This window comes from Panicum virgatum, chromosome 9K (assembly GCF_016808335.1).
Source record: "Panicum virgatum strain AP13 chromosome 9K, P.virgatum_v5, whole genome shotgun sequence".
Lineage (NCBI taxonomy): Eukaryota > Viridiplantae > Streptophyta > Magnoliopsida > Poales > Poaceae > Panicum > Panicum virgatum.
Window position 1 is genome coordinate 48,179,693 of NC_053144.1, and position 27,908 is coordinate 48,207,600.

Genomic DNA, 27,908 nt, shown 5'->3' on the forward strand with positions numbered 1-27,908 from the left:
ACATACGAGTTGCGCAATTGTTCGGGGCACCTGCTAGTTTAAAAAACCAAGTTTGTATAAAATTATCTGCTCATAATTTGTTTCATATATGTTTGGTTAAATCAAGAAATTTTAACTTTCAACTTGGCAGGGTTAATTACAATCCATCATTTCTCACACAACATTACATTAATCTGAAATATGCTATCACATAAGACCAAGTTTATATTATGAATCTCGCTTTATGATAGAGTGGAACAGGAGAACTAAACTTTAAAAGGATGCATTATTCTAGAATGAGCCAAATAAATACAAGACGAATTGGAAGTGAGCAACTTGCTTCTCCTCTAGCTACTTGATCCAACAACCACATGAACCCTAAATTTTGGCCAAGCAAGGCTACTTGGAGGAGCAGCCCCGCGTGCTCAACCAGTGTCGTAATATGCTGGGATATGATCGACACTCTCTCTCGCAGAGCGAGCGGCTGTGCAAATTGCAGTGTGTATCTCTCATGGACCACACACACTTTATGACTTTACACCGATGAAATTTCTAGCAAAGACGAAAAGCATAAAGCGGCGTATTTTGCTAGTTGACAAAAATATCAACTTGACCATCTGGGTTGAAAGAGACTCCTTGGTGTGTTTTGTCTGGCAATTCCTTGCTTGCCACCAGGATAACAATGCAAGTACAAACACATGTTACCTCTAAACAGATGAGGAACTAATGAAACATTTGACTTATGATCCATCATCCATCTTGTCGATTTGAAGTCTTGTTTGGAACATATTTATTTCGTTCAAGACAAAAAAAAGGGATAGGGGCTCCAAAAACTGGGCTCTCTCTCTCTCTCTTTTTTTTGAAGGAAAAACTGGGCTCTCTCGGTTGTGTGAATAACTGAATATATAGAGGAGTGAGCACAATTTTAACCGTGCAGATGCAGTCCCCAATGACAACATTAGGACCATACGGTAACATATATGGCGGGGGCCCAGACCAATGTTCTAAGGTCCAGCCCAGCAGCAGGCCGTGGTCCCATCTGGCAGCGGCGGCAGCACGCTCAGTTGCCGCAGGCATGCAGCGGAGGGGCGGCAGCCGTGGCAGCGTCGGCGCAGGCTCTCATTCCCTTTTACACCCACCTGTCACCTGCGTGATGACGCCATTAATACCACCACTGTGTAGCGAGAATCTACTCCCGTCTCCCTGCTATGTGGGTCCCGCAACCCTCTGGCCCCACGTGTCATTGTACGCACGTCCGATGGGCCGAGTAGGCGAGGATTTCAGTGGAGACAAAACTAGGCGCCGTTGCGCAGTGCGCTGCCGCTGCGGGGATCCCTGCGGCTGCGGCTGAGACCTCGCCGTTACGGCGGCACATGACACCACGCGATCGCCGTGGGATCGAATTCCCCCGGGACCACGTGTCAGTGACCCACCGCCCTGCGCCGGCTCGCTCCCCGAGATGGGGAGAATTCTACGACGTGCGGTCCTCCCTGCAAGGCCTGCATGGCATGCTTGCGTGCTCCCCGCAGCAGAGGATAGGGAAGCCGAGACATGATAGCTTTGCTCTAACGGTTGTCCCCCCGGGCAGTGGCTGAGAATGAGAGAGAGGTGCCGGGACATGTAACCTTTGGTCACCTCATGGCTTTCTATCTCTTCATCATGTTTGGGCCTAGAGGCTGAGGCGTGGGGATGCACTCTAGATATGATAGGCAGTGGGATGAGCTATATAGATCATGACAACTGACAAGAAGTCAATTGTGGTTGTGTTAGTATCATGTTGCATCAGCCGACAAAGCCGTAGTGGTTTTATGCTAGTTCTCTCGTGAGCCTACTAAAGCAGTTCACGCGCTACCTGTCTCGGATTAGAACCGACGGTGGTGGCAGCGTTACCTGCAGGTCAGGGCATTCGCTGCATATAATTATGATTCTGTCAGAACCGGTGTAGAGATATGTCCTCAGTCACCTTAGGATTTGTCGAGGTTTTTTTAGTTTATTACTTTGTCGGCCCTATAATTTAATTATATTTTAGTTTGTCCAAAATCAAATATTTGTAACTTTAATCGTTAACAAAAAAATGTAAAGATTCAAGGCGTAAAATAGTATTAGCAAATTTATGATGAAACCAACTATCATGACTGCTTACAACCTTTTTCTATTTGAGATAAATTATTCTTAGACATATTTTAATTAAATTTTAATTTTTTTAGCTTATTAGGATAGACATGTCCATCCCAGAATACAATTATACTTCAGTTTGTTCTAGGTCAAACATTTTTTTTCTTTGAGTATGAATAACCAAAAAAATCATAAAGATTCAGAATGTACAATAATTTTAGCATATTTATCGTGAAACCAACTATCATAATATGTAACCATTTCCGTTTGAAATAAATTAATTATTCTATTTTTGGTTAAATTTTAAAACAAATTTGATTAGGATAAGTATAAATGTAGCTAGATTCTAGAACATATCGAGGGAGTACATGTACATGTCTACATCCAGTTTTTCCTAAAACTAGAACACAGGCAGAGGCAATTTGATTTGTAAATATGCAGTTTCAAGGATGCATGTCATGGCGGAGCTGTGAGATACATAATTGACTCTACCAGCCATGATTTGAATCTCTTGGGCATCATGATTTACACATATAAATATAACTTTTATTTAGTCATTTTACACTATAAAATTAAAAGAAGTCATCTTACTTTACAGTTTTATATGAGTGGCCAACAAGTTTAGTGACAATATTTCTTCTCGAGGGCCCAAGGGTTTTCTAGTATAGTTTGTATACATTTTCCAATAGTTTTATACTTTTATCAAATCACCAATGAACTAATTGCCAGCAGACTCATTGCCCAGAATTTTCGTAGGAAGTTATCCAAACATTAGGAAAAGTTAGAAAAATGCCGTAGCATTATTTATAACATGATGGTGTGTTTTGAATAAGTGTCCACGTGTATGTGGTGGCAGACATATGCCACTACTTGTTTTGTGATTAAAAAAAGTATTTTAGAAAGATTAGTTATCTTTACTTATACAGATACATGTCGTTTCTTAATTTGATGGATGGAAGTAGGCCTGCTAATGGGTTGGGTTGAAATGGGTTTTATGGGGTGGGTTTTGAAATGGAATGTGTTTGGATGAGTTAAAATGGGTTGTATTAGTTAATGGGGTGGGTCGGGGCGGGTTCTATATAAATGCGGGTTGAGGCGGGTTGGGGTGGGTTGAAATGGATACATTTTACAAAATAGTATAACTATATATAAATGTGGGTCCCACGTGAGAGCTGGACTCTGAAATTAAAACCACGTGTTTATATCAGAAAATTTTATCGAAATTGACTGAATTTTGTTGGAGATGATTCAGTACGACTGGCAGCTATTTTGTGCAAAGCAGTGTGGCTAGAACTACTTGTAGGCCCCACATGAAGAGCCGGACCCTGAAATTAAAACCTCGCGTTCACACTATAAAATTTTATCGAAATTAACTGAAATTTGTTGGAGATGACTCAGTACGACTGGCAGCTACTCTGTGCAAAGCAACGTGGCTAGAACTACACATGGGCTCCACATCAAGAGCCGGACCCTAAAATTAAAATCTCGCGTTCACACTATAAAATTTTATCGAAATTGACTGAAATTTTTAAAGATGAGTCAATATGACTGACAGATACTCTGTGCAAAATAGTGTGGCTAGACATATATATGGTCCTCACATTAAGTGTAGAACTACTAAATTCCTCTGCATAGTAGAACCCATGGGTTTTTATGGGTTATCCGTTTATAATGGAGCGGGTTGGTTAGAGTTGAGAAATTAACTAATTGGGTTGAGTGGGGTTGGATATCTAAATATGTTAATTTTGGGTGGGGTTGAGTATGGTGCGGGTTACAACCCATTAGCAGGGCTAGATGGAAAGGAGACCACACACCGGCCATACGCGTAGAGACTGGACCATGGAAAAATTAAATTGGCTGCGCACGCCAACAAGGAAGCATGTATGGCAGGCATATGCATCATGCAAAGGCTGCAGGATCTTTACCGTTCGTTCGTTATGACGCATGCATGCATGCAAGATATACATGACCCGGCGACCCGGTACATATGCATGTCTACACCTGCCATCAACCAGGCATTAGCTGAAAGCGATCCTATCCTATATATATGTTGTCTGTATCTATCGATCGCCGGAAGCTAGCTAGCCTGCAGAACTCCAAACTTTACTGTCTGGGGTGAACCCTACAGTAATGAGATCATACGATCCTCCTGTTCCAATCAAATTGCAGGGCAAAAAAAAAACCATCAATAACTCGGAGTCAGTAAAGATAGTTTGGTCCACTCGGACAAGTTTTTTTCCCCCTCCGATCTGTACATTTGAGCGATGATGGTCCCGCGGCCCAACCTAAAAAAAGGCAGCATTATTGCATCGCATGCTTGTACGCATATCGACCGATCGGGTGCCATCCCATGTTTCCGTAGTGGAGCCCTGGTTTTAGGTTTGCTTACGGGTACCTAGCTATATGGTGCGTGGTACTGCAGATTGCGCACAGTATGCATGTGTGTTTTGGCAAGATCACAAAACTTATCCGACCACTAATTATAAATAAATTAAAGGGGTTTTCGGGCATGCATTATCATTGCATGCGTGGAACCTCACCTGATGGGTCGTGATACGCGTCGTTTCACTATTGCATACGTCCGCTGTTAGCAATGCAAGGTGAGTTATTCACTGCAATGATTCAAGACCAAAGGAACACGTTAGGCCCCCGCCCTACGGCTATAAGAAAAGAACGTACAAATCAATTTCTCCGTACAAACTATGAAAACTTCAATCTGGATTATCGGATCAACATTCAAAGGGCATGGGGAATTGGATAATTTTACAATCTGGGTCCGCCCTTGGATTGTGTAATCACACACTTTTACAAATCCCTCCTCCTACCACTCTATGCCTCTCCCCTTGGATGTTGATCCGATGGCCCATATTGTAGTTTTCATAGTTTGCACAAAAAAATTAGTTTGCACATAATATATTCCCTTATAAGAATAAAGTGCCCAGAGCTGCTAGGCTCATCATTTACATGTGGGTGAGTCTATCGCGCCAACCTAGAAGGGATTTGGCGTCAAGTCGATGAGCTTCACGCACATGTGTACGTAATAGCCGGTGCATTAATTTAGAATGAGAATGAACACCATCAGGAGGTTATGATGCAAGAAAGAGGAGATATAGGAGGATGCGAACAGTACTACCGAAGAACACCTCATTGGTGTCAGCATGGATGATGTACGTACTATGCGGGAGGTGATCTGGATCGGAGCACCATGATGATCATATACTTTCTGACTTCAGAGTTTCCTAACCACCACTCGATTTTTATTTCTTTGTCAGTCGATTTTTTTACAGTCAGTGGATCTATCGGAGATCGGTGGCTTTGTTGTTATGGTTTTTTTTTTCATTCCAGGTTTTCTTACTGGGCCGTTTCCGTGTTGGTTTGCGATGTTAATTGTCGAATTCAGCCCATCCCATCTCAGATGCACCTGGACGGTGGAAGCGGCCGGCCCGTGATCTGGGTGGACGTTTTTTTTTTTGATCGAAACATACCTGTATTAAAAAATAAGGAAAGTACAAATACAGTACACGTACAGGTACATACGAGAAGAATACAGAAGACAGCTGTCACGATCTTTTACACAGAGGCCCCTAAGAAACACAGAAATTACAACAAAGTCCCTGGACACTCTGCCGATCGAATCCACCCAACACCACTGCCGTCGGCCATCACCGGCGGACCTCCGCCGCGAAACCCAGGTCAGAAGGAGCTCAAACGCCCTAAGGCTTTGGAAATAGCCGCAGTAGAGACCCGTTACCATGAACGGGATGAAGCTGTCGCTGAAAATGCATCGGCCGGGGACGCACCCCGAACTCCGACGACCATGGACGCGAGCTTGTCGTCGACGACAGCCGCCGCCGCCGCGAGGAAGCCAAGCCTTGTCCACCCACCAATCTTCCACGGATCCCAGAGCTGCCTCTCTATCCTCAGAACAAAAGGACGGCGAACTCACCTTCCAACCGGGATGCCGAGTCGCCATCGGACACCTCCTGTACAGAAGCTCCTCGACGGGAACTCTACCTCCACCGGCCCGCCGTCGATGTCGGAGAGAAACACCAACGGAGCGGGGACGAGTCGGAGAGGACCTTATTCCACTATGACGACGCCGCCGCCGCCGCCTCGGCCACGCCGCCGGGACATCAACCCTAGATCTACTAGGACTAGCTCCGACCGACGAGCGACCGGCGGTCTCCGCCACCTCGCAAGGCCTTAAAGGCCATCGGAGGCGAGGAAGACCGCCGGCCTCGCCGGCGGCGACGAAATCGCTCTGACTCGCCTCTCTCATCTGTAGCTAGGGGAGAGAGTTCGAGAGAGACAAGATAACTTTTACCCGTTCTCTGGGTGGACGTTTGTTGCGACTTGCGTCGAGGAGTGACGCGACGACGGCGTACCTCCCGGCCGGTTCCCCCCGCGGCTATCTAGTCACGGTTCCAGAGCTGATTATAGATGGCTAAAATGAGCACGACTTTTGAGTAAGAGAGAGTGACGAGGGGGAAGAGTAAGTAACAGATTCCATTTTACTAGCTAGTTTTGTGAATGCCACGCACTGTGCTCGGAATGTGCATATGCGGAAGCTGAGACCAACCAGACATGGCGGGAGAGCTGCTATAAGTCACACGTGTGACTAGCAGTTACGATGTCACATAATTATATTTTTTAAAACCATATATCCGATCAAAATCCGACTGCACTACTATGTTTCTTGTTGAGAAAATCTTCAAAATAACATTACATTTGGACGAATTTTTGTGTGAAATATTTTTTGAACGGAAAATAATTTTTTTATTAAAGCTTGAACAATTGTTTCAGTAATATAAAAATATATTTCACCTCATGTAATAATTTGATCGTATTTCCGGTCATGGTGAGCGGCATAGAAAATTCAGCACAGACTGGACGCTGGAGAACGAAAAGGCCGGACCAATGTTATGTTCAGGTTTCAAGAAAATCTTGTCATACTTGAAACCTGTCCAACTTGGTGGCCCGTCAACTCGTATCGGTCGTGTTGTGTAACCTGGAAGCCCATCTCGGAAGAAAAGCCTACGTCTGGAAGGCCCAGTAATATTCAGTTCAAGGAGCCCACCGAAATGGTGCTCAGTTCAATGAGCTACGGTTCATATTTGCATGGTACACGAAGCACAGCTGCATTTGCTCAAAAAAAAAAAAAACACGAAGCACATCTGCAGCTGATTCATGATACTTCTTCTGCAGTTACTAAACATTTAACCCTTTTATTAAGCACCATTTGGTACACGAGCAGTTTTCTGCCAGTTACGTCTTCTCAGAAGACTAGAAGAGACACACCTCAATTGGGGAAGGGGGGAAGAAAAAGAATACAGGTGAATCCTCCAAAGAATACAGAGGTCTTGCACTACAGCCCAATCACGCACAAAGAACATAGCGTATTAGCGTACATACAGGTTGCAACCAATAAGCCATGCTAGCTACCACGTCGGCCGGTCCAAACCAATCAATCGATCAATCTACAAGTCCGATCCACACGAAAATAAAGGGGTCGAGCGATCAGGCGACCCTGCAGTTGGCCCTGATCTTGCCGCTGGTGCCGGTGAGCACGCCGACGGAGCCCATCTTGACCATGGCGGCGGCGAAGTCGCTCTGGAACGTGGCCGGGTCGTTGGCGTAGGTGACGACCTGCACGGCGGTGTTGCCGTCGCTGAGCAGCGCCTGGTCGGAGGAGAGCAGGCCGCGGTTGGCCATGACGCCCTTGTAGAAGCCCTCGTCGAAGGCGTTGGGGGAGACGTAGTCCATGGGCACCAGCGGGTCGCCGCCCTGCGCCGGGCACTGCCGCGCCAGCTGCGCCACGTACGCCGGGTCCATGGTCGGGTCCTGGCCCCCCGCCGTGGTGCCCGACCGCGCCAGCCGGCCGCTGAAGGAGCTGCAGTGCGAGGACCCGATGGTGTGCGCGCCGGAGAGGGCGACCATGTCCCGCTGCGTCAGGCCCTTGGCGCCGAACATCTGCGTCAGCTGCGCCACGTTGGCCGACGGCGGCGGCAGGTTGCCGTTCGTGTCCGACGCGCGCGACACGGCGCCGTCACGCCGCCCCGCCGGCACCTGGTACGCGTTCCCGCCGGTCTGCAGCACGGGCAATGGTCATGGATGAGGAGGGATGGTCATGGATGATTCGTCAGGAAGGACGCGACAATGGCGTGAGTGCTGCGCGTGACGACGCGGTTGGACCCATGCCCATGCGACGGGACACGGGAGCATCGAGTTCTTTCTTTCTGGCGTGCAAGCTGCAGCCTGCGCGCTGCCCATGCGGCGGCATCATTTGGTGGGGGCAATGTGCCTCAGAAAGCCGGGGACAAGGGTCGTCAGATAACCTTTTTTTTTACCGACTAATCCTGCGTGCTAGCCCAGCCTTGGATTCGGATTTCATATGATCATGTCTGGTTTAAAAAAGTGTGGCCAACACTGAAACAAGCAGGGCGACCACCACCGTCCACTGACCGTCGTCGACCAAAGCGAGACGCAGTTGATTTTTTTTTTGCAGCTTTCGAGTGTAAGTGCGAGATTAAATTAGTGGGTTAATTAACCGAACTCACCAGCGCGACGCTGTCCCTGGCGGCGAAGGCGAGAATGTCCGCGCAGGAGACGACGCCGGCGCAGGCCTGCTCGACGCGCGCCTTGATGCGGTCGATGACCTCGAATCCCCGGAGGCTGGTGTTGGGCCCGGCGTCCTTCTCCGCCGTGTTGCCGCTGGTCGTGTCGATCAGTACGGACGCGTCGCACCCCTGCGAGCACGCGCAAAATCCGCGACCGTTAGTTCAGTTGTTCATCAGCAGGGCATCATCCGCTGCCTGATGTAGTGCTGTCTCATCGCTGCATCCGCAATCGAAGGGGAGAGAGGCACTGACCCTGACGAAGCAGTCGTGGAAGTGGAGGCGGAGCAGGCCGGCGGCGAGGCCCGGGTTCGCGCCCACCGCCTTGCTCACCTCCTGCTGCGTGATGATCTCCGCCGCCGGGCACGAGCTGTCGTAGAAGCCCACCCGCAGCTGCGCGCGGAGCCCCGCCGCCGCCAGCAGCACCGCCGCCGCCGCCACCTGCAAGTACAGCGCCACCACCCTCTGCACCGCCATGGCCACCGCTATCTCTATCACCAGGCACTCCTCCTCGCCTGCTCTTTATGGCACTAGCAGCTACCTGCGCTTTTATACTCGCACTGAGCCTGCCTGGAAGCAGCAGGGACGCGCAGCCACCAATCAGTAGCTATATGCTTCTTGGTTAAGGAAGGCAAAGGCACTCAGGCACCGAGCTTAGACTGAGAGCGAAGTGTGTGTAATTAATCTACTAATCTAATCGAGTACAGTACTCCATTTAACAATGTGGAGGCCTAGAAGAGGGTTTTGGGGGCCTCGAGCAGGGCGACAGGGCCGGACCAACAGTGGAGTGCGCCATATGCCGGGCATGTGCAGAGGGGGATAGGTTGGTAGAGTGCAGAGCTGTGGCGCCTACTGCCCGCCAATTGGGGCCGGGGGCCGGGCTTTTCTTCCATGATTGGAGGCGACGGAAAGGTGAGAGACGACGAGATCTGCAGGGCGCCAATGTGTTTTACCTGAGGTACAAGGAGCAGCGGACAGATGGACACGGTAGAGCGCGGAGCTCTGAACCCACGAGGGTGTTTGGCAGGGCCGCCATTTGTGATGAATTCGTGGTCGCGTCTTGAGTTTTTCCTCCGGGCGCTGTTGTCGTCGATCTCCTACTTGACTACTTGAGTATGTGGCGACACAGGCCGATGTTGACATGATGACTGTGATGTTTGGCAAATTTTAGGATCATAGGATGTGCTGCTATACTGAAGACTGAAGCGTGACTTGTGTCTCGTTCAGTTACTGTTGGTGCGAGTGCTACCTCTAATCTGAATCTGAGCTGGTAGTCTGTCAGTCTGATTGTTCTAATAATCAAGGGACAATTATGATCATTAGTCTGAATCCGACGAGCTGGTCCAATTGATCTTACATGAGACGTGGAATGGTCCAATTAGCACCTTTCCTCTGTTTACAGTTTTTGCGATATGTTTGTTTTCTGAATGGAGCGAAGCATCAGATACTCCAGGAATAGCAAAGCCTCTGATTCCTGACAACTACTCTCCGTGCACTGTAGCAGCAAATGCCTCACAGCTTGAAAGAATCCGGGGAGGGTAGGCTCTCCAGGCCATGCATGCATGATTGACCCTCTTGCCCTCTGGTTGATGAACGCTGGCTGGCTTGCTACTGATTCGAAATGACCTCTCTCATGACGCCCACAGCCAAAGCAAGATGCTGCCGCTCTCATTGCTCGAAATGGACAACGCGGCAGGAAAGGCAAGGTTTGGCTGTCAGTTTATTTCAGAAAAAAAAGGGTTTGGCTGGCAGGGCGGCGATAAGTCAAGGAAGATTCCTCGCCATATTGCTGCCGAGCTGGAGCATGTTTTACCCGCTGGCGACGTCCGCGAGTTCAGACTTCAGACTAGCTCCGGAGTGATTTTCGTATACGAAAAATTGCCAAGTTTTGTCTGCTGGTGCAGAAAGATAGTGCAGTTATCGAGTCAAGTGGGAGTTAACTTTTGCTCCAGAACAGGTGCTGATCCAGGATTAACGGCTAAACTAGCTACCGGCACTGCGTGCCAGGGCTAGTGGCGTCTGAACTCCGAACATGCTCGCTGAAGAACTGATGAGATGCGGCTGCACATGGAGATCGTGTTTGGTAGAGGCGTAGAGCTCAAGCCGTGACAAGATCCGCTGGTGCTGCGGACTCCTGTCGTCGTCTGGGTTTGACCCCCTAGGCGAAGGCGGGGGGAATCAATCGTTGCGAGAAGATTGATCAGAAGGATCTGACCCATTGCGAATTTGGCCTGTTTAGTTCCACGCGCAAAAATTTTTGCGTTGGAATTTTGTTAATTTGAAGTACTAAATGAAGTTTATTTATAAAACTTTTTGCACAGATGGGTTGTAAATCGCGAGACGAATCTAATAATGCTAATTAATCCATAATTAATCAATAATTAGCGGATGATTACTGTAGCATTACTGTTGTAAATCATAGATTAAGTAGTCTCGTTAGATTCGTCTCGCGATTTACAGCCCATCCATGCAAAAAGTTTTATAAATAGACTTTATTTTAACTCCATGCATATTGAAACATTCGATGATTTTTTTTTCGTTTACGGGGTTCACGAGGTGTGATATAAACAGAGCCTTTGCAAAGAACAAGTCGTAGTACTGTGTACATATAAAATGCACTCCAGTTACCTGCTCTTTGCAGTAGAAGAAATCAAAGAAATGGCACCACTTGCGGCGCCGCGAATCCACTGTCAGATTCAGCCACGCATACAGCTGCAGCAAGAGTGCAAGACCCCAGACAAGATCCCTGGCGGCTGTGCCGGTCTGGTCCAAAAGCAATGTGAACCGCGTGTGCTCGAATTATTGGCTGTCCAGCTAAGCTCCACGGGCAGAAACAAGCCAAAGGTCCACTCTAAAACTATGAAACAAGCCAAAGGCCCACCCTAAAACTACAGATATGAAAATAAACCGGTAGTATAGGTACCGGTTCATCTTCATACCGATATTTTTGGGGTTGATGAAATCTATAGATGAGCCTTAGGTACAGATTGGTGGTGCCGGATGGTAACTTTTACATTAGTACCGGGTGGTACCATCAACCAGTACCTATAGATGAGCCTTAGGTACTGGTTGGTAACACCAACCGGTACCTTAAGAGCATTACCAACCGGTACCTAAGGCTCATCCAAGAGTTACTTCAAAAGAAAAATATATCTTTTTCCATCACAAGTGATGTGTAGGTGAGATGGTAAGAAAGATGTACATGACACAAAAAGTCCAAGTTCGAATCCCAGCCACCACCGCATGCATATTTTTGACAAAAATGAATGTCATTGATACCGGTTGTGTTACCCGGTGTTAAAGCCAAGAGCCTTTGATCTCGATTTCGGGGTACCGATTGGAAAAAAACGGTACCTAAAACCCTATTCAACCAGTGCCTAAGGGCCTTTTTCCAGTAGTGCTCTGCAGCCTTGCTGTGTCCATGGGGTCCTGTAAAAAACAACTCCAACAGATTGATCTTCCCCTTTCTTCTTTCTCACCATATAGAGAAATTCCCTTTCTCAATTTCAACATATATGGAAGAAGTGCTCCAGCAGATTGATTTTTGTCTCCTTTTTCTATTGGGGATTGGAGAGAAATTATTGTGGATTGAGAAAAAATAAAGGGGAAAGAGAGATGGAAAAACAATCTGCTGGAGTAGATTTTTCAACATCAATTCCCTATATTAAGAAAAAGTGAAAAGAGGAAAAGAGAAGATTAATCTGTTGTAGTTGAGCTAGGGCTGCCTTTGATCCATCGCCATCGCTCCCTTTTTTTTTCTTCTTTCGAACTGATTACCAATAGCTTCGTTTCTTAATCTCTCCTTCCAGAACACCTTGCAACCTGGCATCGGCTTTGCACGCGGAGGCATCGAAAGCCTCGAGGCCGGGGCCCGGCGTATTGGCTGGACGGGGACAGCCTGCTCGCGCGCTCGGCAAACCACATGGCAAAAGCGCCGAACGCGCGTACGGGTGATCTGGTTCGTCGGCCAAAGCGGCCGCCTGGCCAGGAGCAGCACCGGGTATCGCTGGCTTTGGAAAACCACTAGGCCTGAGCGCCTACTCTTGTTCACACGGCTACCCGCCGGCATACGAGCTGATCCGCCGAATCCGCCGCCGCCGCCGCCAAACTGTCCAGGCACTGACGGCGGCCCGGGGTGCCGCGTGGCCGCACGACGTCCATGTGAAGCGAACGGCCGGGCCTATTTGTGCTTGGGTACGTCCGGTCTTGCACCCTATTTGGGCCAGTTTTGTTCGGGCACAACGCGTGGTGTAGGGCCATAGACATCTTCTGGCCCAGATGGGTTTGCAGAACCCGAAATGTGAAATGAAAAAGCTAAATGTTTCCAAAAATTTGTCATATTTTACTTGTCAAATTTTATGATTTGCCAACTCCTAAAATTATTTGCTAAGTAAAAAAACAGTTTCTCTCTAATAGTTTGCTATTTTGAACTTGGCAAAATAAAAAAAGACAATAGGCAGCATGCAAGTAGGTAGAAGACTTTTATTTTCGTGGTCAGTACGCAGCATGCAAGCAGGGAGAGGATTTGCCAAGTCCTTTGTCAAGTTGTCAAATATACACGGTGAGGGAGGGTTTTTGCCAAGTTACCATATTTTCAAGTCATTTGCCACACTGGGGGGGTTGTTTTAAGCGTTTTTGCCAAAAATCAAGGATACCAACTCTATTTGCCAAACTTTTGGAGATACATGCCCAAAATAGCAATGACTGTTACCTGTCCAAAAGAAACATGCACAAAATGAATCACAAAATATAAATGTTTCCTAAATTTCGTATAGGGCTCCTACGCCGTCATCTCCTTAGCCTCCTTCGGAATGGCTGAACCTCTAAAAACTTGAAAAACGACATCTCCTAGGTGATTTGACGGAAATCGAAGGCAGCTTATTTTGCCTATATATTAGAGATTTACAGCTGAGATTATTCAGCACCGGAAAATTCAAAGAAGTAAACTTGACCAATAAGAGAGAAGAAAAAAAACCTAAACTCGACCATTATAAGAGAAAAAAATGCTATAAAATGATTAAATGTTATTTACGATTAGCATCCAAATTATCCATACATTGAGTGAGAATCAAATTAGATGCTATACTGAAATATATTACAGAGAAGAACTGAACAGCAGCAGACTAGCATGCCCCTCTCAAATTGAACTTCCTTCATTTGGATGAGCTTGCATCATATTCTGTTAGCCGCTGATTATATCCTCGTAGAACTCCCTGACCTTTGCAAAGAAAGCATCCCTGCAATCCATTTCAGTTGTTTGAGCATACTTGGAAGGCCTTTTTGTTTAGCGAAACAACTTGTAATTAAGTTATCTGATGGTTGTCATGATTATTCTGGGAGCTGGCAATGTTCAGGATTTGGCTATACATATTGCTTACTGGCGACTCATTACTTAGCTGACATGCATGTTCTATCTTGTGCATGTGCAGAACTCAGTTGGCCGGATGAAATAGCTGTTGTACTACTTGTTTCATTACCTGTCAGGCTTGAATAGCAGGTAGCGGTACGCAAACCACTGCATGAGAAAAGGCAGTTCAAAAAAGGTGAAAAAAAATCATCAGATAAACGACAGCAGTAACGAAAAGCTACGCAAATGAGAAATTTTGAACACTCTAGCCTCAAATGCTAGAGTTTAGTTCATTTTGCAAAATTGTGTAAAGATGTAAAGAGGACATTTGAAGTACTAAATGAAGTCTATTTGCAAAACTTTTTACATAGATGGGTTGTAAATCGCGAGACGAATCTAATGATGCTAATTAATCCATGTTTAATCAATAATTAGCGGATGGTTACTGTAGCATCAATGTTGCAAATCGTGGATTAAGTAGGCTCATTAGAATCGTCTCGCGATTTACAGCCCATCCATGCAAAAAGTTTTGTAAATAGACTTCATTTAGTACTTCAAATTAATAAGATTCTGTTTCACTTTAATGCGTTTACGGCTTTTTTGCAAAAACCTGTAAAGATCTAAACATGACCAAAATATCATCTGAAGTTTTCACTCAGATGCGTGCGGTCCTCACCCCACTGTATCCAATTCCAACAACCTCCATCAGGCCTGGAACTACGGGGAGCCTGTCAATCGCCTGCATGGTGTCATCGAAGTTACCGTGAGTTAGTTTGGGATTAATCTAATAATCGTGCAGAAAAGATTCAGAAACTATAACAAAAAGAAAAGGGGACGGTTCAGTACCGATACTACTCCACCAGCGCTCCACATGACGAGCGTGACAGTGACGGCGAGCGTGGTCACCGCGAACTTGTTCTCGATCCCGTCCCACTGCACGAGCACCAGGCCAGCAAAGACATGCCATCATCAGGTTGCCGCAAGCAGCCTACGACCTCATGTCGCTCACGCACGCACCTCCTGTTTCAAGGCGTTGACAAACTCGGTGATCTCCTCGTTGGCGACCACCGGCGCCGCCGCCGGCTCCCCCGCGGCCCCGGCAGCCATGGCCACCACGTTCCGCTCCGGCCGCTTGCCTGGAAAATCAGAGACGGCGCACGCGTCCGGTCCGGACGAACTGGTCAGAACAGTGGGTGTCACCAGATGCCACTCACTCGCGCACGGACGACGCCACATCGATCGTGCCACACACTACTCACAGGACGCGGCGCGGGTCGCCTGTCCCTGCGCCGCGAGGCCGAGGCCGAGGCCCGGCAGCGCGGGCAGGTCGAGCCCCACGGAGCGCGCGGCGGCCTTGCCACTGCCCTCGCTCCTGGCGACGGCCGGCGCGGCGGGGCTCGCCGCGCCCGTGGCGGCGGCTGGGGCGGTCGGGGCCATGGCGTCGTCGCGCGGCGAGAGCTGTGCTCGAGCTGGCTGGCCGGTGCCACTCGGGGTCGGGGCCCGACGTCGTCGCGGTGCGCTGCGGTGGGCGCGGGGCACGTCGGCGGCGAAGGCTAATAACACGGGGGGCGCGGCGGCGGCTGCTGGGGCGCGCGGATAAAAAGTGGGGCAGGCGCCGGAGGGGCGCCACATGTTCCCCGGGGAGAACGATAAGGTGGGGTTGGGTTTCTTCGTGTGTGGCCGGACACTTCTTCTTGGGACCAGCTGCCTGCCCGGCACGTGTGGCCGTCTCCGCCCGGCTTCGCCGCCGGGCCGGGTGCGGCCGGTGCCTGACCAATCGCTCGACCGCCGCGTGTAAAGTCCCATCCCCCTCTAGCGCTTGGTGGCTATCGTCGCTGGCCGTCTTTGTCCCGACCGCACAGTTCTCGCCGGTGGCAGCAGATGCTCGAGTCGTGCGGCCGTTTTTGTGCTGCCGCCGGCGGCAACGGATTAACTGCTAAAAAGCGCGTGGGCCGCGAATCTGTGCGGGGAGCGGGAGACTGGGCTTTTGTTGGGCCGTTGATGGGAGCCCCTGTACCTGTATCCGTTGAGCCCAGCCAAAATAGGTCCGAGAAAACACACAATTTGAATAGGCAGTTGGGCTGGTTCATTCATGGTTGTTGAGAGATGAAGTTGCTGAAAATGAAAAAAAAGGGCCACTTTCTCTCCCTAGAGTATTGCAAAAGTCTGATTTGTCTCCCTCAATGGTAAAACTGGGGAGAAGGAGAAAACCCATTTTCTCTCTTGAGATTGAAGGGGAGAACACTACTGATCCTAAGCTTATCAAAGATGCTATCTATGAGTTCTACAAAAAGCTTTTTCGGCAAACAACCCAAAAACTTTCAGCATGGTCCTCCTGGGGTAGACTTGATGCCAGAGATAATGAAGAATTACTTAAGCCGTTCACAGAGACAGAAGTTAAGAAAGTAATTTTCAGCATGAAAGAAAATTCTGCTCCCGGTTCAGATGGTTTCAGTGTGTCTTTCTATAAACATTGTTGAGAGCTAATCAAAGCAGAATTGATGCTTATGATAAACGACTTCTATATGGGGAACATAGACATAAGTAGACTGAACTATGGGGTTATCACACTAATTCTCAAAGTCAAGAATGCCAACAATGTCAAACAATTTTGACCTATCTGCCTACTCAATGTTAGCTTCAAAATTTTCACCAAACTTTTGACAGATAGACTACCACACTTGGCAAATAAGCTGATTAGTGGAGTACAAACTGCCTTCACCAAGGGAAGATACATTTTGGATGGTGCAGTTATGTTGCATGAGATTGTTCATGATATCAAGGTTAAAAAGAAACAAGGGGTGCTTTTCAAAATTGACTTCGAGAAAGCTTATGACAGCATCAAATGGGAGTTTGTCGAAGAAGTCTTGACTAGAAAAGGCTTCGATCCGAAGGTCAGGCACTGGATTATGAGCACGGTCAGGGGGGGTAAAGTTTGTATCGATATTAATGGGGAAAATGGTAGCTACTTCACTACTCATAGAGGCTTGAGGCAGGGGGACCCTCTCTCTCCCATGCTCTTTAACCTGGCTGCTGATGCCCTTGACCATATCTTGAATAAGGCCAAGACTAAAGGACATATTGGTGGGTTAGCTGCTGACCTGCTGGAAGAGGGGGGGGGGGTTACTCATCTTCAATATGCTGACGATACAATCATCCTGATGGACTATAATGATCAAACCATTATCAACATGAAGTTCCTTCTTTGCTGTTTTGAGTGGCTGACAGAGCTCAAAATCAATTACCACAAAAGTGAAGTCTTAGTGATGGGGTCAGTGACTTGGAGCAGCAGAGAATTGCCAACATGTTAAACTGTAAGATAGGGGAGTTCCCAATGAAATACCTCGGCCTCCCTATTAGTGACAGACACTTGGGTGCTCAATCCTTCTGGGGGGTGATTGAGAAAATGAGGAAAAAAATTGTCCCCCCTGGAAAGGGAAGAATCTTTCTTCGGGTGGGAGGCTGATTCTCACCAACTCCTCCCTGAGCAGTATTCCCATTTATTCAATGGGGATGTACAGGCTGTGTGAGGAGAATCACCACAAAATGGACACAATTAGATCTCAATTCTTTTGGAGAGGGGCTGGAAACAACTTTAAATACCACATGATAAGATGGAATCAGCTTTGCCTGCCTAAAGATTTTGGTGGGATAGGAATTCTAAATACCAGGTTGCTCAATGATGCTCTCTTGCTTAAGTGGGTTTGGTGGATCCTTGCTCAGAGAACAGGAGATCTCTGCTGCCAGCTTTTAAGAGCAAAGTACCTTTATAACAAAACTTTGATGAACAATAAAAATAGGACTCGCTCCCAATTCTGGAAGGGGATCCAAACAGTGAAACACAAGATTAGATTTGGTTTGGCATTCAAAGTCCACAATGCGAGAGACACTATCTTCTTGGATGATGTTTGGCTTACCAATGTCCCTTTGCGGTTGGACTTTCTTGAAATCTACATCAAGTGTAGGAAAAAGAATGCTTGGGTTAGAGATTTGTGGGATGGAGAGGCCTAGTCGATTCCTCTTTGCAGGCCCCTAGTGAGCAATGATCTGCCAGCTTGGGATAAACTGATGGACCAGCTAGAGGCTGTTCAATTGCATAGTGATTCGGAGCCTGACACTCCTATTTGGTTACTTGAAAATTTTGGGACCTATACTACTAAGTCTACCTATAGATTTCTGTCATATGGGGGGGGGGGTGTTTACAAACCAAAGAATGAGAAGACTTTGGGCTTCCCGGTTGCCACTGAAGCTTAAAATCTTTCTTTGGCTAGCTGTTCAAGGGAGGCTGCAAACAGGGGTGGCCTTAAAACATAAGTAATGGAAAGAGGAGGCGGACTGCCACATTTGTGGAGTTCCCGAAACAGTTGATCACGTCCTCTTCCAAGGCGTGATTGCTCGCTTTGTCTGGACGTGTTTCAAGGAAATCCTAGGTTGGGACAGGATCCCCACAGGTTTGGATGATCTTTTTGAAAACTGGGTGTATTTTGGGTGTGTTGACTACAATCTGAAGCTCTTCTGCTTCACAATTGTGGCTTGGGTGTTATGGCCGACTAGAAACAAATCTAGAATTGAACATGGTTTCCCTAAATCGCCCATAGCAATCGTGCACAAAACTAATTCATTGTTATAGAGTTGGAAGATCCTTTTACGACGACCTGACCAGAAAAAAGCTGAGGACTTTCGGGGGTGCACGGCGGACTGGATGAAGACCTTCGTTACGGCCAGAAGTCGTCCGGACGAGAGCGATTGGTGCTGAACTACCTACAGGCTGCGTCCTGGTTTCCTTTTTTGCCATTTGTGGCCTTCTATTTTCTTTGCGCACTCTGCTAGCAAGTTGGCATCCCCAACGAACTTTGTTGTTTCCAAACCTTTAATTGCTTTCTATAAAAGCTGGTGATCTTCTGTAAAAAAAATGGTAAAACTGGGTATCCACTATCAGGGGCAGGCCCAGGATTTGAAATTTGGGTATTCAAAATTTTCGAAGGGTGGAAATTCATATCATAATAACATTCTATGGGTAGTTTCTTCTTTGTGGCACTTCTTTGCAAGAAAGACCTACTACTACTACTACCCTTCTTCCTCTTCATGATTTGAACCTAACAATTGCAATCACTCAAGTCACAGCATTGCTCTATAAATTGTCACCAATTAACAAGCGATCGCTATCCAAATTACTCAATCCTCACCTTCTTTTTCAGAATTGCAGAGGCAAGACCGCCAGTGACTCAGACAGAAAAAGGCCACAACCACAAGTGCGCCACTAGCGCGGATGCGTCGTGCGCACTGTTGCACCCAGCGCCGGCGGCAGGCGGCCGGGCGCACTACGCTGCGCAGACGTGCAATGCGCTCCCACCTCCAGCACTCTCGCACGCGGAGAGCCACAGGCCACGCCGCTAGCCCTGGCCACTAGACTGCCAGCCCTTGTGTCGCGCCGCCACTCGTGTTCACCCTTCGCCCCGCCGCCGCTACTTCGCTAGGGATGCGATAGGAGAGCCAGATGGGGAACGAAATAGGGGAAGGGAGTTGCGACAAGCAGGAAGCGATCCGGGTCTGCGCCGTTGAGGGGAGGGGGAGCAGTTTGGGCCAGCAGCTGGGTCCGGAGGAGGGAGATAGTGGGTCATTTGACTGATTTGAGCCCAAAATGATTGGGAAGCCTGTTTCGTGGTGTTATTTTCTATTTTTGGATACATATACATGTAATATTGTATGTGTATGAATTTCTTTCCTAAAATTTTTGGGTATTCAATTGAATACCCGTGAATACACATGGGGCCCACCCCTGTCCACCATCCAATCTCCCTCAACTATCAAAAAAATTTATTTTACCTCCCTTGGCGGTTTCACAAGCGGTTTTACATTTTTCATAGATTTTTCTACCTTATCTCTTTTTTCACTTAATTGGGGGCAGCAAACATGGTTCAAAAATTATGAAAATTGGCATAGTGGTAGAGTATAGTACAAAGAACTCAAATTTATAAAGTTTAAAAAAATTTGAAACTTCAAGTTTTTAAAAAGAAAGAATTCAAACTTCATTGTATTTTTAAGGCATCTAGACGAGCTCCATCTTTGATAAAATTTGAATTGTGTGACACATATTAGAGATATATCACTAGAGAATTTTTGTGAGCATAGGTTCTGTAGTAAAATGTGAAGTTTATTATGTAGGGTCAAATTTGAGCCAAATTTTATAATTTTTAATTTATTTTCACATAATTTAAAATATACTCACTAATTTGCAAATGTATAAAACTAATAAGTATACGCTTGAGTATATTTTTAATTTTCTAAAAATAAAAAAGGATCAAATTAGGCTCAAATTTGAACCTTCCTATGAAACTTGAAATTTTACTATAGAACCTATACACACAAAACATCTCTAATGATGCATCTCTGATATGTATCACACAGTTCAAATTTTGCAAAAATAGAGCCCATATCGATGCTTAAAAATTCAATGAAGTTTGAATTTTTCTTTCTTCAAAATTTTAATTTTCAAATTTTTAGTTTCAACTTCAGTAAGTTGTGAAATTGGGTTCTCTGTACTCTCCTCTACCATTATGTTAATTTTCATGATTCTTAATCCATATTTGTTACCTTAATTGAGTGAAAAATGAGATAAATAAATAAATAAAAATACAAAAGCTGCTTGTGAACCTGCCGAAGGAGGTAAAACAAATAGTTTTGATATTTGGGGGAGACTAGATACTCGGTTTTATAATTTAGGGATGAGAATCAGACTTTTGCGATAGTTGAGGAAGGAAAAGTAGACTTTTTACTGCTAAAAATGTAGTGTTCTTTTCTCGAGAACTTGCCTGGGCAAGCATCTGAAAGTAAAGTTTAAATTTCATGGATTCTGATCTTCAAAATGGTTCTGGAAACTACATGTATTTGGTAACCGCACGTAACAGAACTAGTACGTGTATGTATTCTGTGAATTCCTACACTCCTTTCGGCTTCTAGTATGAACCTTGTCCGAAATCGAGCGATTGTAACCACCAAAACTCCTTTTTTCGATCTTCTTGCAACCGTCTGCAACGACAAACAGCAGAAAAGTCGCGACCTTATTTGCAGAACGTACGTTGAAGACGAACAACCAAACAAACAATCCCATCCTTTCCGAAGAAGATCATGGGCGCCGGCGGCTAGCTTAATTAGGTCCTGAAGAGCTCCAGGCAGTGCTCCTGGTCCAGGTTCCTGCTCCAGAACTTCTTGTAGTACTCGTCGTACGTGTAGCTCCTGTACACGGCGGGGGTCTCGTCGGTGACGAGCTTCCGCGCGGGGCCGAGCACGACGCCGCTGCAGGGGCACAGGAAGGACGCCACGGACAGGCGCTCCCGGTCCGAGTTCACCACCGCGCGGTGCCACACGCTCCGGTACTCCCCGTTGCTGAGCGCCTGCAGCTGGTCGCCGATATTGACGACCAGCGCGCCGGGGCGCGGGTTGACGGCGACCCACCGGCCGGCGTGGAGCACCTGCAGGCCGGCGACGTCCTGGTCCATGAGCAGGATGGTGAGCGCGTTGGGGTCGGTGTGGGCGGGGAGCCCGTAGGTGAGCTCCGGCTCCGGGCACGGCGGGTAGAAGTTGACGGCCATGTGCTGCTCCTGCTCCCCCAGCGCGTCCTCCATGTAGCTCGCCTCCAGGCCCAGGCTCTCCGATATGGCCGCGTACAGCCTCAACCCCAGCGCCCGGACCTCCCTGCAGTAGCTGCTCATGGTCTCCCTGAACGCACGGGCGTACGTGCCATCAGTGTCAGAATGCTTCTTCATTCATAACTTCTTCGTAATTTAAATCAAACAACGCTATCAATATTTAGCAAAGATTTATAATTGCACGGCATCACAGTAATCTACCAGGAACAGCACTTGCTTATTACTTCCTCCGTTCCAAATTATAAGACATTCCAACAATCTTGGAGAGTCAAAGTTTTTTATATTTAACTAAATTTATATAATAGAATAATGATATTTATTATATAAATTAAGTATCATTAGATTCTTTATCAGTTATATTTTCATAGTACATCAATTTGATATTATAAATCTTTATATTTTTCTCTATAATTTTGGTCAAATTTAAGATTGTTTTGACTCTCTAAGATTCTTATAATGTCTCATAATTTGGAACGGAGGGAGTATTATGTTTCTGTTAAAGAAGAAGAGCACTTTTGTCACCGACTGCAATGCAATGCGCCGCGCGTGGAATCGAGCTATGGAGCAGACAGTCACACAGCTACATGCCTACATGTCTGCTGGAATCTTGATGTGCATCGCCGGGGCCATGGATCACGTTGCTCGGTCGGTCGGTCTCGCTAGACATGGCCTGCTGCGCTAGACCCATCGCTGCAACCATGTGTGTGAAAGGGAAAGGGGTGATCCATATCTATCCATATCTATCCTGCCAGGTTTTATTTAGCTGGCTGTCTACTATTTGCGCTCGAAAGCGGCGCTCTCTGATTCAGGCGATAAAAAGTTGTTTGTTCCGATGCTGTGCGCCGTAGCATGGATGTCTGCGTCTTTTGTGGGCACATTCAGGAACGGACGACGGCCTGATCTGCGATCTGTGTGTGCGTGTATATCCATCCAGAAAAGAAGGCGCGCGTGCGCAATGCCCTGGAGTTTCATGAACAGTCTAATAAAACTTAAACACCCCAGGAGTTTCATGAACAGTCTAAAACTCTGGTTCCGCCAACACAAAAGCAAGTTGGATTGGCTCATGTCCATGAATTACTCATTTCGTTTTTAAGAATATCAGTACTGATGTTCTCGTGTAATAGATCGACTCACGCCACGGGCGACACGGGACCGCACCCGTCTAGAGATAGTAACGGGCCATCAAATTTGACCTAAATAATTTAAGAATCGAGCTCTAAAAAGACCAGGCCCTATTCTTATACAATTTTGAGCTAAAAACTTTGAAGGTCGAATTGGGGCCACAAGGCCACCAACCACCTCCTTGCGGAGTTGCGGTCGATAGAGCCGGAGGTGGGACCCAACAACCCTAATAAGGAAGATGATGGTGGCAGTTCTGCCGGCGCATGTACTATACGGTGTGGTGTGGACGATGGTGCAGTACGGATCTGCCCAAGGCCGATCCAACAATCTCGGGCCAGTTGTGACGATTTTGTGTCCGGATCAAGCACCCTCACCCTAAATACTAATCACCCGATGCTTGGTCAGGGTGGCAGGGGATCCACATAGACGGCATGTGATGTGATGAGGCCACGAGGGATGAGCGGGGTGCCGTCAATGAAGGCTAATGAATGGGGACAGCGGCGCTCAGTGTGATGTGGCCAGCATGACTTGAACAGTTGAACCTGACACTAGCATTGACAACTTGCAGCATTGCCTGCACACTGGTCGTGAGCAATGGCAGGAGACTAGGGGCCGTTTGTTCCAGCTTCTTGCTGATTTGGAAGGCTCAATTTTAGGAAATCCAAAAGTTATATGACTCTTAGAATCTGATTATGGATTCTTGATTCTGGATTCTAGGGGTCATTTGACTTATACATTTCTCAATCCGAGCTTTCAAAATCGACCATATGCTGAAAAAAAAGCAGTACCTAGCTAGGGATCTTCTTGTAGAAAGCTGGACATCGGGTTGGTGTAGTGTGTATTTTTGGCTGTGGCTGTTGGATATGTTCCAAATTCAATTGCCCTTGATAAAAGGCCGACTTCTGCCTTCGAGGACGCTTGGGGGCGCGGTACGGTACATATACCCATGTTAGGGTTTTCACCGTGATCATTCTCTTGTAAGCCGCCATATGGCGTTATAACCCAAAACTCTTGAAAATAGTAAGAAGTGTTGTTGGCTGGCGTCCGTGGTTTTCCCCCTTCGCATTGTAGGGGTTTTTCACGTAAAATCGTGTGTCTCCGCTGTGATTGATCTTACTTGTTTCATCATTTAGTCGCCGTTACTTGTAACAGTGGCGAAATTCATTTTTTGTTGTTTCTTTACTTATTTTTCTCGCGTTCCTACTACAAACTGTCTACACAGGGCGAACCTAGTAATTTGATTAATAATTTTTTAGATAAAGAGTAATTTGATTAATAATATGGGTTTGAATATTTAGGTATGCAAGAAAATCACAAAAACAACTGCATAATATGTACGCAAAATAGTGCTCTCTGCAGTCTGCACTACTGTAAATTATACCTAGATGACAGTTTGTATGTACCTGATAGTTGGTAGGTAGCTACTTTTAAATTGTATAGATTCAAAACAATCTGGGCCAACTAAAGTCAATCTAGATAGCTGGTTAGCTGATCTAACGACCTAGCTAATTCTAGCTGGCCAAGCTAGCTAGCTAATGAATTAGCTGGGTGGATCCAAGTAAGCTTAAAAACTATCCAGACCAACCGCACTATCTCGGTATCGGTATGTACTAAGTTTTAATTTGTCTTTGTTTTTTTTCATTGTTCAGAAAGTATTCTTTCTTAATTCTTTTTTTTCATTGTTCAGAAGGTATTCTTTCTTAATTCTTTTTTTTTTGTAAAAAAAGAGCTCGCTTGTCCCACTACTACAACTGGCCACTGGGCGCACACTCGTGAGCTTCGATTATTCATCGTTTCCTATTTCAGCTACTACGCATTTCAAAGATTTTGCGTTAGCAATTTACCTCTGCTTGTTTCAACAAGGACTACAAAGACCTTTTATAAAAAAAAAAACAAGGACTAGGAAGTGATTGAATAGGAGTGTGATTATTGTATTAATCAATGAGGCAAAACAGTTATTAACGTACTTGAAGTCGGGCGGGTTGGAGGGCCAATCGGGCACGAACTGGTCGAGGGGGTGGCAGTGCAGCCGCAGGTAGTCGCGCCAGTTGTGCACCGTCTCCTTTCGCACGTTGAAGCTGGTGGACAGCCGGATCTTCTTGGCCGGGTCGTCGGAGTAGAGCTTGGCCTTCTCCTCCGCCGGCAGCCGGAAGAACTCGCGCGCGACGGCCATCACCTCCGCGATCAGCCCGCCGTCTATCCCGTGGTTCAGGACCTGCGCACGAATTGAAACCGCCGGCCGTCAACGGACGATCTGAAGCGTACGTCAACGCACGCGTCTCGTCGGTGGCGACGCGCGATTTGATGCATATCATCAGTTCATCACGGCACCTGGAAGAAGCCGTGCGAGCGGCAGGCGTCGCCGACGGCGGCGACGGCGGCGGCGCGGTCGGGGCACGCCAGGTCGACGACGGGGATGGGCGCGCCGGAGACGACCTCGGCGAGGCGCGGGCGCTGCGCCTCCGGCCGGACGTAGTTCCCCGGCATGGTGCGGTGCGCCGCCGTCGAGAGGAGGTGCTCCGCCATGCGTGGCGCGGCGCCGGCGTGCTCTGCTCACCGCGAGCCCACGGAGCTCTTGCGTGCGCGCGCGCGCGAAGCGGGGGGGAGCCGAGCCGGCGGGCAGCTCGCCTTCGACATGGCTCTCCTGGTGGCGGGTCGCCACGCGCTTCTTATAGCGGACGAATACCCTGATGCGGTGGTGGGCGGGGCCCGGGCGTCAGCCGCGGCGACGAGCGAGGAGTTGCTGACCCCAGCGGTCGTTGGCCGGAGGCGTCTCGCGTCATCGCCGTGGTGGCCAGTGACATCACCGCGGCCGTGGCGGGCAAGTGGCCCTCGCCGCTCGGCGGCAGCTGGGGCAGAGCCCCTGCACGCTAGCTACTAGTATCTCTGTACCTGCCGAGCCGAGATCAGTGACCCAGCACCGGCCACCAGCACCATGTGGACGCCACGGTGGCTAACTGGTTGTGCTCCCTTGCCGGCCGGATCGCAGGATCCAAGAGCGAGATGACAGAGTGCCGGAGTAGATGCCTGCCTCGTCGTGGAGGGGAGGATGTCTGGTCGTCAGACGATCGATGCGGTGGTGGCCGGTTTTGGACGAAGCGTAGTGCCGGAGCTCGAGTCAGATCCACATATCCACGTGCTCTGCCGTCGAGGTCGTACTGTTGCACGGGGCAGGCGGTGTTCAAAGCAGATCTGCATTGCCGGGGAACGGCATGTGGGACTGAATTGGGTCTCAGAAAACGGAGATCCAAAGAACAATGTGTCACAAGAACATGCTCTTCGTTTTCCTGTGCACCAGCACTCCAGCAGGGAGTAGTAACTCGATCCGTGTGCCGAACCACAACCACACAATACGATCTTTGTTTGATTTCTTTCTTCCCATTCCGACGCATGCATCGAAACAGATGGATCAGAACGCAGGCCGCGAGTCGTGATCTGTATTATAGATCTCTCTATGTGTCCTCCAAGCTGATTTAGAAGAACGAGTGGCGGCAAAACGACCTGACCCGGACAAATGCTCCGTTGGTAGGCGGCTGCGCAAACTTGCATGTTGGAAGGTGCAGGCCCACCAAAGCTAACAGGCTGCCAAAACGTGGTGGGGAGGGACGAAATTAAACAAGCAATATGATGTCTACTGGTGTCATGGGCTATGCAGAAGCTTAACTATGGACAAACACTGAAAAATCTAGAATTGGTTCGTCTACAGTGCAGCGGAGGGACTCAGATGTCGTTCCAAAAATCATCCTTGTAAGATGACCCACAAAAGGTTCGGTAACCTCTTATGAGTATTACTAATTGGAGGCTCTTTCAAATCTTCACGTGAAGCCACCTAGAATCCAACATAGACGCAAAATAGAGAAATCCTATAAATTCTCATAAAATTGGAAACATCCATCCATCATTACGGCAACTTTAATTATAATAACTATTGGATTTGTTTTCTTCCTTTAATAAAATATCTGCCTCTGTCATTATGAAAATAGACTAAAGTAATCCTCTAAATATGTATCTAAATTACTCACCTCTGGCATTATAAAAAAATCTAAAGTAAATCCATGCATTATAAAGATAGTGCAAATAACCCTCTAAATTTGCATATAAACTATCCAATTATATCATTATTAAAAATTAACCCCCAAAATCTAAATCTAAATTATATAGTTCTAATAAAATACTAAAATGCAAAAAATATAAAAATATACATTACTATTTTTATTATTAATAATATATTATCATATAATTACTTATATAAAATACTACCCACGATATGTATCACCATGTATTGATATGTGATGGAAGAGATAAGAATACCAATTTACAAACAAATGGTTCAATTAAATCAAACATACATGGAGAGCGATGCAAAATGAAATATATTGCAGCTAGATAATAATAAATATATATTTCGAACCATGTGTTAGAATATTTAATGGATAAAAGAGAGCATAGCATAGATAATTATAATTATTAACTATAATACTTATTTTTAAATTAATTCTAATTAATCCGTGCGGGAGCATGTGTTGATAGCCTAGTTCAGCCCCTGTGTCGCCCCAAGGGCGACACGGGCGGGCGCGCCCCTCCTGCCAATCCACCGGCTCTCGCCTCCTCCACCGTTTGGTCCCCCTCTCTTCCCACCTCTGGCCTCTCGCTGGAGACCGGAGGGAGTGGGGATCCATCTCTTTCAATATTCTCTAATAGATCGAGTTTAGGTTATGTTAGGGTTTCTCCATGCCGCGTTTCATGGTATGGGAGATTTGTTTCCTCCCGCTCCGACAACGGTGAAGAGATAGGGTGGATTGGGTCTCTCCATGGCGGCTCCGATGGAGGTGGCAGTATCTACGGTGTCTGCAACTTTCTTGGGGCGACGTTATGGAGAATTAGGTTTTCGGATGGCGTCATTGAGGCGGGGATGGTGATGTCGTCGTGGAATAATTTTCTCTGGCCGCTTCTCCGTTTTGTCGTGGTTAGATCCAACCACGGTGAAAGGCTTGTGAGAATAAGTCTGTCCCCCCGAGCTGATGTCGATCAGTCTTTGTTTGGATATATTGGGACCTGTCTCTCTTCTTCATCTGTGGCAGA

The 27,908-nt window shown here is 47.2% G+C and overlaps 3 protein-coding genes across 4 annotated transcripts; all 3 read right to left on the minus strand.

Moving 5' to 3' along the window:
- Positions 1-7,299: 7,299 nt before the first annotated feature.
- LOC120651846 (peroxidase 5-like) lies at positions 7,300-9,557 on the minus strand. The gene is made up of 3 exons (XM_039929484.1): positions 8,964-9,557; positions 8,652-8,840; positions 7,300-8,181 (listed from the first exon to the last, which is right to left on the minus strand). The coding sequence occupies exons 1-3, from the start codon at positions 9,183-9,185 to the stop codon at positions 7,612-7,614; spliced, it is 981 nt and encodes a 326-aa protein (XP_039785418.1). The 5' UTR covers positions 9,186-9,557; the 3' UTR covers positions 7,300-7,611.
- Positions 9,558-13,712: 4,155 nt separating this feature from the next.
- LOC120651848 (protein CURVATURE THYLAKOID 1B, chloroplastic-like) lies at positions 13,713-15,726 on the minus strand. Of its 2 annotated transcripts, none has more exons than XR_005666337.1 (6): positions 15,315-15,726; positions 15,073-15,191; positions 14,902-14,988; positions 14,687-14,794; positions 14,186-14,333; positions 13,713-13,945 (listed from the first exon to the last, which is right to left on the minus strand). XR_005666337.1 is itself a non-coding variant. In XM_039929486.1 (6 exons), exons 1-6 carry the CDS (start codon positions 15,685-15,687, stop codon positions 13,891-13,893), a joined length of 735 nt encoding a protein of 244 aa, XP_039785420.1. In that variant the 5' UTR covers positions 15,688-15,721; the 3' UTR covers positions 13,713-13,890. The 2 variants fall into 2 exon arrangements, 1 of the variants encoding a protein (XP_039785420.1); XM_039929486.1 differs by having other exon boundaries at positions 14,186-14,223; positions 14,732-14,794; positions 15,315-15,721.
- A 5,108-nt stretch (positions 15,727-20,834) lies between these two features.
- On the minus strand, positions 20,835-25,466 carry LOC120651847 (flavanone 3-dioxygenase 2-like). Its single transcript, XM_039929485.1, has 3 exons — positions 25,158-25,466; positions 24,794-25,041; positions 20,835-21,774 (listed from the first exon to the last, which is right to left on the minus strand). Exons 1-3 carry the CDS (start codon positions 25,350-25,352, stop codon positions 21,207-21,209), a joined length of 1,011 nt encoding a protein of 336 aa, XP_039785419.1. The 5' UTR covers positions 25,353-25,466; the 3' UTR covers positions 20,835-21,206.
- Between the last annotated feature and the right edge of the window lie 2,442 nt (positions 25,467-27,908).